The 11,663-nt window shown below is 36.3% G+C and overlaps 1 protein-coding gene and 1 pseudogene across 1 annotated transcript; one reads left to right on the forward strand and one right to left on the reverse strand.

Annotated features, from left to right (window-relative positions):
- Window positions 1-813: 813 nt before the first annotated feature.
- On the reverse strand, window positions 814-1,800 carry LOC107583419 (putative nuclease HARBI1; annotated as a pseudogene).
- Window positions 1,801-6,291: 4,491 nt separating this feature from the next.
- Window positions 6,292-9,655, forward strand: LOC107583420 (collagenase 3-like). Its single transcript, XM_016269622.1, has 8 exons — window positions 6,292-6,326; window positions 6,416-6,666; window positions 6,749-6,897; window positions 7,610-7,738; window positions 7,888-8,049; window positions 8,133-8,238; window positions 9,418-9,522; window positions 9,652-9,655. Exons 2-8 carry the CDS (start codon window positions 6,515-6,517, stop codon window positions 9,653-9,655), a joined length of 807 nt encoding a protein of 268 aa, XP_016125108.1. The 5' UTR covers window positions 6,292-6,326; window positions 6,416-6,514.
- Window positions 9,656-11,663: the final 2,008 nt, after the last annotated feature.

Below are 11,663 nucleotides of genomic sequence, written 5' to 3' on the forward strand. Positions count from 1 at the left end.
GAGCAACAGCTTCTAACTGAAACATATGAAGAGGTGAAACATATAATATGTAAAAAGGGAAATACAGCTGCTATAATAAAACAAAGAGAAAGGCCTGGCAGACAATAGCCGACCGATTGAATGCGTAAGTAGTCCAAATAACCAGTGCTCCACTGAAGCCATCATAATTACAATTGAAGGAGTTATTTGTCATTTCCACAAATTAACAGTTGTACACTTGTGCAGCCTGATAAGCAGCCTAGTAACATAGTGAGTATTGCCTAAAGTAAATCTATATTATGCACAAATTCCGCTGTGCTAATTGATAGGTGTTTTACAGAATTCACAAACTGTCAGACGTCTCTACACAATGCATCTTAAGAGACAGATAGAGCTGGCAGAGGGCAAGATTGAAGTGAACAAGAGAAAGCTGCAGGACATGGACCTTGAGATGGAAATTAAACGCAAGACACTGAGGAAACTGGACTTGGAAATCCAGAAACTAGAGAGTGATTTCAGTTCACACTGACTGCACAATGTATTAATCGTCGTTATTTTTTCTCTCAAAAGCTCCAAGCTGACAAGTGATGACAGCAAAATACAAAAACATTGTGGTCACGTACCTTTTTCATTAATGTCCAGTACACTATATAGTTATTGATCCAGTGAATTGGAACTAGAATTTGGGAAGATAACCACACAGTCTGTGCTACTAATGCCAAACAAAATGCATGCACACATGAAAGAGTGACCATACATTATGCTTTATTAAAGGATAGGCGAAATCAAAACAAAATTAACTGAAATAATTAGCTATATTTTTCTCTGACCAGTCTACCATTTGTTATCTGGGAAGATGGCAGCATTGTCCCAGTCAATATCCAAAGCAAGTCTGGGAGCCCTTTCGTTTCTTAGGCTGGCAATATTGTACAGCACTGTGCAGGTAACAGTCACGTCACAGGCCCTGTCTGGGGAGACCCTCAGGTGGTACAGGCACTGAAATCGTTATTTCAGGAGGCCGAAGGTCATTTCGATTCGAGCCCTCGTTCTGGCATGGGCATGGTTGTAAGCCTGCTATGCTGGAGTTTGGGGGTCAACAGGAACGTCTCACAGGCATAGCCTTTGTCTCCTAGCAGCACACCAGAGAACTCACCTGAGCATATAAAATATAATTCTTACAACTAGCAGAGTAAAACTTCTGACACACACATGATGTCCAAGGTGCTTAAAAAAATTGGGGTGGCTTACCTAGTGAGAGTCTCTGGTAAATTCTACTGGCCCGAAAGACTCTGGAGTCATGGACCGAGCCAGGCCACTTTGCCTCTAAATTTGTGATAAGGCTGTCAGCATCACAGATCATCTGTAACAATAACATATAACCTATTAAGGTCATTTAATGCACAGAAATAATTTATGTAGCTGACAGTAACCATAAATCATTCTTACCTGAACGTTGATACTGTGGAAAGATTTCCTGTTAACAATCTCCCTCATGTGCCCCTGAGGGGTGTTTGATACGGATATGGGTGCAATCCACTGCACCAATGACATTAGGGAAAGCTATAAAAAATTTGCTTCCTACTGTGACTGTGCTAATGTAACACTTTTTTGTTGTAATCTGTAATTAGTGTTACCTGCAATCTTGTAGAACTCCTCCTTGATGTGGTGGAATCTTCTGTGGCCAGGGAAGGTGATGAATATGTGCGCAAGTGATTTCAGTGCTAGACTAACATTTCTTATCGTGCGGCAAATAGTGCCTTTATTGAGGTTTTCAGCATCTCCAACAGAATAAAGGAACATGCCACTTGCTAAGAATCGCAGCGTTACACAGACCACCTGTGAGACAGTGAGAGCGTGGCTCCGCACTGTTCTGTGTTGTATCTTCGGACCCAGCAGTCTACACAGATATTTTCGTCTGCAAAGGCCAACGGGTCTGACCTGTCCCGGAAGACTCTTTCATGCCTGAATGCTCGTCTGAGTATTAACACTTCCTCGTCTAGTACATCATCCAACAAAGGGCACGCCATCGTTAAGAGGAAACACCTTAATCGGACTTAAGCCTATATATACTACAAATTGACCTCGTCATGGACTTAAATGAAACCACCTTTGCAACTTCATCAGCCATTTCTTATAATCTCAACAACTGCAATAATATATGTATTCATCAAACTCTGACAGCAATAAGAACAGTCTTCATAATAACACTAAAATAGGCATACTTGGATGAATGACAGTATATCTAGTATTTTAATGCAGGATAATTAAAATGATGCAACATATTTACAGAAGACCATGGAGTGACTGTAAAACACATTAATCTCTAGTAGGACTGACAGCGGCACTAACAGATAAATCACTAGGATTAATCTTAGTCTGGTTCTCCAGAGCAGGCTAGCTGCAAAGAATAAATCTCCATAGTAACATAATTTAGCTTAATTTAGCCTGCTTTTATGCAACTGAGTCAGGGCTAAATTCAACCAGGATAACTGGAAAATCCCAGCTTAATCCCTTATCCTGCTTTTGTGAAATACCCCTCTGGGATCAATGGAAATAAACAGGGAACACCAGGAATTAAATCAACATAATCAGGACAGGAACAGGAAACTAGCCAAATATGGGCATAAACACTGGGACACAGGGAGCACGTAGGGAACAAAACACAACACAAGCCTGACAATGCCTTGCATAGTGCACTTACTATATGAACACAAAAAACATGAGCATTAGAAAAGACTAAATGGTCTTAAATAGTCATGATTGTCCCGTTCACAGTCAAAATTGGCCGCCATAGGAAATAAATGGGACATGCAAAATCTACACAATGCAGAAAAAGTACATAGCAATGAAGACCCTCACACAAAACCTTCTGCTTTTAAAAATGTGTAATAAAACTTCAGGCAAAAACATTTGCCTGAAACCTGAACACACGTCACGTTATGAAGACGTTGGGGAATTTTGATATGTTGTACTAAATACAAAGTTTACTCCGTCATTTTTTTTTGTAACTATGAACAATTGGCCATCCTAAATAAGGTAAAAGAGATGTCTAAATGTTCTCGTGTCAGAACACAAATTTCACTTTATTTGATATAAAACATAGTTACACTGGTCTAACCATAATGAGCAGCTGCACTGTCACAGAACGCCAGGAGAAAACAAGGTAGATCCAAATGCAGTGGTTTATTAAAGTAACAAATAATCAGAACAGAACAAAAACTAGACAAAAGGTAATCCAAAACACAGGGAACAGAAAACACAATGTAACCTCGAACAATACTGCATCAAAGACAAACAGAGTGAGCATGGTATAAATAGTGATGGGATGATGAGTAAATTACTAACAGGTGATCATCATCAGAACAGAACGACAAGGCAAAGGACTATGGGAAACGGAGTTCAAAACATGTAACAAAGAAACAGGAAGAGCGCTCTCAAGTGGCCAGTCCAGGGCACCACAACCAGACACTGTGACATGCACATTGTGTGCTTATGGTCTTGTCACAAATACCATGGTTATTGAAGTTACTATGCAAGAGTTTTTGTAAAATTTTTGTAAAACTGCTCACAACCGTTTTCATATTATGTGAAAACGCAGTTAGAGCTTTTTTCAGTTTCTCTTTAATTTTAGTAAGATAGCAAACTTTTGGAATTAATAAAGATAATACCTTCCATAAAATATGTAAATATTTTATACAAGGTCAGTTTTTAAACTAATATGGCAAAACATCTGTTTTTAATTTTCATTTTAAGCTTTTTAAACTGGAAATGTATACAAAAACAAGATTTCTTGCCATATAGATAGATATGTTTTGAAATGTATATATAATATACAAAAGTTAATATTATATCTAAGAAATAATGTAAAATTTTTGGTAAAGGTTTTTAATAGGTTAGTATTTTTACAGTATAATATTTTACTGTATTATACTATTATTAAATATCTGACACCTATTTAAAATATTTTTTATAAAATGTTCAGTTCGAGTTGTTTTTTCCTGTGTTTGCTTTCTCCCTGCCTGTCAGTTTCATTATTTGTTACTTTGGTTTCAGATTTTATGAGTCATTCTATTCAGCAGTGTCCTAATTAGTTCCCTTTGTTTGTTCCAGTAAGTCCTTGAACTTAATTTGACTTTGTTCCGGTATCTTCAGTGCATGGGTGTGCGTCTTTGTTTGCTAGTGTATGAATTTACTTATGGATTTATTAAAGACAGTTTGAACCGTCATCTTCCTCGTTGTGCATGTGGTATACAAGCAGGTAGTGACAACTACAACTAAAAATCTTAATAATATAAATTTTTTGGTGAAAGTTTTTAATATATGTATTTTTAGTATATATAATCTTGTCTTAAATACCCACATATTTAAGGCAAGAAACAGTTAGGCTACCTTTCCCCCTTTTTTAAATTTTGTTTTTAAACTGAATAAATCAATATGAAATTGCAATATGACAAAATAACTACAAATGAAAGAATCAAAGGCACATAAAAAAAGAGAAAATACAGGAGGCAGTAATTTTATGTAGTATAATATAATAGTTGTTTTACCATTACCTTCAATCACCAAGTATGGGAAAAGACATTAAAACATATTAAGAGTGATGACAGTTTAACCAACGCTATCGTTCAAGATGTTTAACAATGGTCCCTTTTCAGCTCTTCTGAAGCTGTATGTTAAGTTCTGTGTGAGGAACTTATGTCAGCATCAAGTGGGACGTCCACCATGTGCAGAACTACAGAAACGTGCCTCCAGAAGTTACTTGAAACAGTTTTATTATTCAATTTTTAAAGCTTGAAAGTCTCAGTTATTAGTTTATCCATTATAAATCATTACTCATTCAATAAAGAGTGACAACAGCAGGCATTACCTGCAGATCTTACATAATGCCCTATAAGCTCACCTCATGCTCTTTGCACAAACATGCACAACTTTGTTTCCTAAATTGGGGCTTTCCCTTAGATTTATTTTGTTCTGAACCGAAGCAAATAGCAATTAGTACAACCAAACTCTAATCCTAATCCTATAAACAAATGCAAGATTTACCATTTTAGAAGTGGATGGATATGAGAGAAGGTCTTTTAAGTGTTGATTTTTTAAGTTTAAATTTAATAAAATTTTAACTAGAAGATAAAAGCATGAATTAACTACCTTATATATGCTGCAACTGTGTATTATTTTAACAAGGCAATATGTTTACATTTAAGGTAAAACATTGTTAAAACAATGCTTTTATAAGTAAAAGTATACATAAATAAATTACGTAAGTAGAATTGTCATAGAATTAAAACACAATACCGGCTTGTTGAAAAAGCCAGATTTTGTATTGTCTATTCAGCGCCCCTGTCTGTAACAATAATTAAGCTTTTAATTGTTTTTGGGGCATTTAGAGATTTTTTTCTCAGCATATTTTGTTATGTAATTATTTATGATTAATGATATTAATTAATTAGCAAAACATGTAATATCAATATATCATTATAATGCCATTTATCCACTCCCTGCTAAAAGCATCATTAAACATGATTTATGATTAATTTAACATATAATGTTCATTCACATATAATAAAGAAACTTTTTGGGGGTAAAAAAAAATCTACTTTTCTGTCTCGGTATTCCTCCTCAGATTTGATGGCTACATTTGAAGCCAGAAAGTTCCCTGATGAAAGTTGACTAAGTATAACTGAAGCTGAAATGCATGTGCAGAAAAATATAAAATGCAAAAATGTAATAAGTACTTTACAAGTTGACATAAACCTGTAAGGAGTAAAAAGTACTGTTTTTTTCTTCAGAAAAAATCAAGTAAAAGTGCAAGAAGTCAATATAAATAGTACTTAAGTACAAATCCCCCCAAATAATACTTAAGTACAGTAATCAAGTAAAATTTCTTAAGTATTTTATACACCCCTGCAGTGCTTGTAATGTTATCACTGTTGATTTTATCATAACATTTAAAAGCATAAACAAAAATTTGCTCGTTTGTGTTTATAAAACATCGAAGCGCTTAAAAATGTTGCCGTTAAATAAAGGTATGAGGAAAGAGAAATAATACAAGTATCTGGGCGAGGAGGAAGAGGCTGTGGCAAGAAAGCTAAAAATCCTTTAATTACTATCTTGTCTGTCAGTTTGATGGTTTAATTTCACCTGTTGCTCAACACCTCACAGTTTTAAGAGTATATAAGTAAAGTCGTGATCAGACACTAATCAAATAAAAGAGAAGCACACAAGCAGAAGAAGCAGCTCACAACATGGGGATTCACCATCAATTGTGTTTTCTTGCAAGCCTACTGCTTGTTATTCACGCTGGACCGATTTCACAGCCATCTGACAAAGATATAGACATTGCAGAGGTATGTTGTTTTTCATGTAATACTTGTATTTGCATGTTTTGCAATTGCCCATAGTTTGTCCAATAATTCTTTGTTTATTTGCATTTTAGGTTTACCTGAGAAACTTCTACAATCTGGAAGACTCAACATACGCTGCCGTTTTTCGCCCAGAAGCAAACAATGATCAACTGCCCAAGAAGCTGAAAGAGATGCAGAAGTTTTTCGGGCTTAGGGTGACTGGAAAGCTGAACAAAGAAACAGTGGCGGTGATGAAGAAGCCCCGCTGTGGAGTTCCAGATGTTGCTGCGTACTCCACATTTGGAGACAAACCCAAATGGCAGACAAACGAGCTCACCTACAGGTGTGTAATAACAGCTCTCTTTGCATCACTGGAAAAAGGCAAAGTGAAAGAAGCAGAGACAGAGAATGATCCTTTTCCACAGAATCGTGAACTACACCCCTGACCTGTCAAAAGCTGAAGTGGATACATCCATGGAGAAAGCCCTGCAGGTCTGGGCCAAAGTCACTCCTCTGAAATTCACCCGTATCAACAGGGGCACAGCTGACATCATGATCTCCTTTGGTACAAGAGGTAAGTTTCATCTATCAGTTTATCTATATTCATATTTTGTTTAACAACCATGTGTTTTTTTATTTTGATGAATTCTTTTGAACTAAATTTAAACTTGGTATTTTGGTGATATACAGTGGGTACGGAAAGTATTCAGACCCCCTTAAATTTTTCACTCTTTGTTATATTGCAGCCATTTGCTAAAATCATTTAAGTTAATTTTTTTCCCTCATTAATGTACACACAGCACCCCATATTGACAGAAAAACACAGAATTGTTGACATTTTTGCAGATTTATTAAAAAAGAAAAACTGAAATATCACATGGTCCTAAGTATTCAGACCCTTTGCTGTGACACTCAAATATTTAACTCAGGTGCTGTCCATTTCTTCTGAGCATCCTTGAGATGGTTCTACACCTTAATTTGAGTCCAGCTGTGTTTGATTATACTGTTAAAAGCAAGTTCCGATTAAAATCAAGTAATCCGTTTAAATCAGTTTACATTTTTTTCAAATTCAAAGCATTTTTTCAAATATTTCAAATTCAGAGTAGTTCAATTCAATTCGATGCACAACGATTCAGAATTTTTAAAATACAGATTCTCTATGTTTCGTTCATTCATATGTATATGTATATGTATACACACACACACACACACACACACACGTGCCACACATGTGTGTATGTATGTATGTAATTTAAGAGCGAAGACAAATAAACTCTTTCTTACAGATCATGGTGATGGCCTGTTGTTTGATGGACCACAAGGCACTTTGGCTCATGCTTTTGCTCCTGGTTCTGGAATCGGTGGAGATGCACACTTCGATGATGATGAGTCTTTCACATTCCACTCATCAAGAGGTGAGTTTTTTCTTTCCTTTTTTTTTTTTGCTAAAATATTTTTCAAAGCCTCAGCTTTAACACCACTTCGATTTCAAGTAAAAATGTAACCTTTTGGCAATTAACCTTTTTACTTTGTACCCAAACTATTCTGCTTAATTTCTCCACAGGTCATGTCCTGTTCTTGGTGGCCGCCCATGAGTTTGGTCACTCTTTGGGTCTTTCTCATTCTAATGTTCCTGGCGCTCTGATGTTTCCTACATACACCTTCACTGATCCGGATCGTTCTCCTCTGTCCTCTGATGACATTGAAGGGATTCAGTCACTCTATGGTAATATGATCACCAAGAGAATATCTATAATTTCTGAGTCAAAAATATTAAGTTATTTGTTTACTATGTGGTAATCCCTTCAGGTCCACTAAAACCAAAACCAGTAACAAAACCACAACCAGATTGTCAAAACCTGGTCTGGGATGCAGTGACGACATTTAAGGGAGAAACAGTGTTCTTCAAGGACAGGTAGTACATAGAAACAGATACCAATCTTGTGTGTTAATTTTTATACCGTATAAACATAAAATATTTAAAGATGCACTATGACAGCTAGCGGTTGAAATGGGTACTGCAGTCCAAATTCAAAATATTGGAGAGAGCCGTTTCTCCAAGAAGGGTATAACTGCAGCCCGGAGATCTCCAAATGGGGGCGGGAACTCCAAAACGGGGTGGGAGCTCCAAAATAGGGTGTGGTTTCCTCCCATTGACAGACAGGCACATGACACGCATTCGCACTTTTTCCTCAAATCCACTTCAGTGCAAACTCCGCCCCACAGCTGATTCTAAAGATGTTATTGGTTGTCAATTAAAGTGTTGATTTCCTACACTATGCTACAAACAATGCTAACCCCTAAACCCCTAAACCTGACCCTAACCTTAACCAGTGAAATTGACTGCACGGCGAGAATGGCACTAAATAGCGTGGTAAAGAAAGATGCAGTTCAGGAGATAAACAGTTAATAAGATTATGCGATATGAGATTGTTCCGTAACTCCCCAACCGGACCTCACCGGACAATGGCACCTTTTTAGTTACACCCAGCGTCACTACCCCCTCCTACCCTGTGAATTTCGTGCCCCGGGACGCCCCGATGCTTGGAACAAAGCGATAGAGTAAAATCTTTCCCCTGTGCTGGGACGGCTTGTGGGTGATTCCCGTTTATATCATGAAGCAGAGGTTCAAACTCCAGTCCAAACACCACTGGCCACGAGCTTTGGGCTCTGCTCTCACGAAGAATATTTATTTATATAGCACATTTTATTTTAGATGAACTAGAAACAATGTTTGATTTATAAAGTTTTATTTTAAAATGTAAGTCAATAACAATTGGCTGAAGCCAGAGCCAATGGTGAAAGTCTTTGCGCGAGGAGATCCCGCCCCATTTTGGAGGTTCTGCCCACTTTTGGAGTTCACGCCCCATTTTGGAGATCTTTGGTCTGCAGTTATACCTATTTGGAATCTGCCCGAAATGCACATTTCAGAGTAGAATTACTGGCTGTGGCTATAGCATTATTTTTCAGAGAAACAGCTATGTAAACGTAACATGTTTCCTAAATATCTACAAACTTATCATGTTATTTTTTGGCTTAAGAAGAGCCAAAAACGTACATACAGCACCTTTAAATCGAATGTCTCTCTCTGCAGCTCTTTCTGGCGTAGCTCTTCAGGCAGAAGTGGAGCGCAACACCCGATCAAGAGTTTCTGGCCCAACGCTCCTGATGATATAGATGCCGCTTATGAGGATCTAGTGCAAGATAAAGTTTTTTTTTTCAAAGGTATCTTCTCAAACAATCTGGGCATGCTGAAACCACAATCACACTTACAATCTGTATCTCCGTACTCAGAAAAACTCTTATCATGGCCTGTATTTATTTATAGGTAAACAAGTCTGGGCTTTCAATGGCCAAAATCTTGAGCCTGGCTATCCTAAGCCTCTCAGCAGCTTTGGTCTGCCAGAATCTGTGACAAAAGTTGATGCTGCTGTCCACAACAAGAACACAGGGAAAACACTGCTCTTCTTTGACAAATATTACTATCGGTGGGTCAAGTGCTGCATCATAAAGAAAAGCCCTTAAAATTGACTCTGAAAATACATTTGAATTTAACATTTCCTTTTTTTTTTTTTTTTTTTGGTATAGCTATGATGAGAGGGAGAATCGGATGGATGAAGGTTATCCCAAACGAGTGGAAAATGTATTTCTAGGGTTGACTGGACAGGTTACAGCAGCCCACATGTCCAACAGTAGGTGTTTCTAACTTCCTTTTGTACAGATCTGCAACAATACAAAGAAATTATTCTAGCATTAATGTACAAATGGACTTCTTTTCTTCCAGATAACATTTATCTCTTCAGTGGGAGAAATTTGTTTGAGTTCAGCTCCAGCGACAGAAAGCTCCTTCGTTTGCTAAAGAGTGATTACTTCCAGCCCTGTTAGTCAGCTTCCCTGAAACCTGGATGGAGATGCAGCTTAATGGGATGTTTCAAAACTACAGCACTTACTTTAATACATGTGCCTATAAACATTTAAAACTAATTCAATCAATTATTCATTAATTGTTCAAATTGTCACTGGACTTCTAATTTATTGCTGTTATGATTTGAAAATAATGCATATTTACAGAATCATTTAATGTATTGATTGTTTCCAAAATCATTAAAGAGCTTAATTGAATTCAAAAGCAATCATGTTCATTTTTAAAGCACGAATTGTGCTTGGTTGGGAAATACTCAAGACTCAGAGACTTTCAGACTCAAGACTCGGAAAGATCAAATAATCTAAACACGCAACAATAAATAAGCCTTTTATAAAATGTCAGATCAGCAAATGACAGCACCTGTTGCCGTTGTCTTGTTACCACAATGTGTTTGTAAAATAAAAACAAGAATATTATTTCTGTCACGTATGGGCCCGCTCAGATATATGGACAAAATTCCTATGAAAATAATAATGGACAATTGAAAACTGAAGAAGAAAACAAAATCCTACACTACATAAACTGTACATGTAGAGCCTCATTTCATAAACTAGGGATTTCCCTTTGGCATGTTTTGGAATTGAACACATTTTTTTTTTTTTACAAAACTCTAACCTTAAAAATACAACTTTTGCCATTTTATAAGAGAATGCATACACCACTTTCCTCTTGAGGATATAAGAGGAGGTGTTTAAGGTTTGTTTGGATGTGTTTCAGCATTTTTTAATCCCCATAAGCTCCTTCTGTATACCTGCACGCACACACATGAACACAGTGGACGCCCCGGCTTTGTTGGGTGACTGACGCCATGCCAGTGAATCACAACCAGAGATGACGGTGAATCAGGAACTTCCTCTGAGACCATGTCTGACATGTCCATGTATGTCTATTGATTTCTTGCTGTTCTCATTCTGATAAGGGAACAATGGTTGCATTATTTTAGTGCAATCAGAGTAAAAAATAACTGCGTCAGGCTTCACTTCTGCACTTGAGGTTTTGTGATTCAGTCTCACCCATAATTATGTTAAAAATTTAAAAGGGCAGTACAAAAATATTTATTATAAAAAACCTGTTAATTGGTCATTTGTAATACTTTCAAATATTGCAAAAATGTTTATATAATAAAAACTATAGACATATTTAAATAAAAAAAAATGGCAAAAACACAAGTTAATTACTAATAAAGAAAACAAAAAACATTAATAAAAATGTAATAGTAGCTCAATTTTCGTTTATATATATATATACATATAGCAAATATATATATATATATACATATATAGCAAATATATATATAGGGCAGTACAAAAATATTTATTATTAAAAACCTGTTAATTGGTAATTTGTAATACTTTCAAATATTGCGAAAACGTTTATATATATATATATATATATATATATATATATATATATAT

Source organism: Sinocyclocheilus grahami, unplaced genomic scaffold (genome assembly GCF_001515645.1).
Source record: "Sinocyclocheilus grahami isolate Dianchi unplaced genomic scaffold, SAMN03320097.WGS_v1.1 scaffold53.1, whole genome shotgun sequence".
In the NCBI taxonomy this organism is placed as follows: domain Eukaryota; kingdom Metazoa; phylum Chordata; class Actinopteri; order Cypriniformes; family Cyprinidae; genus Sinocyclocheilus; species Sinocyclocheilus grahami.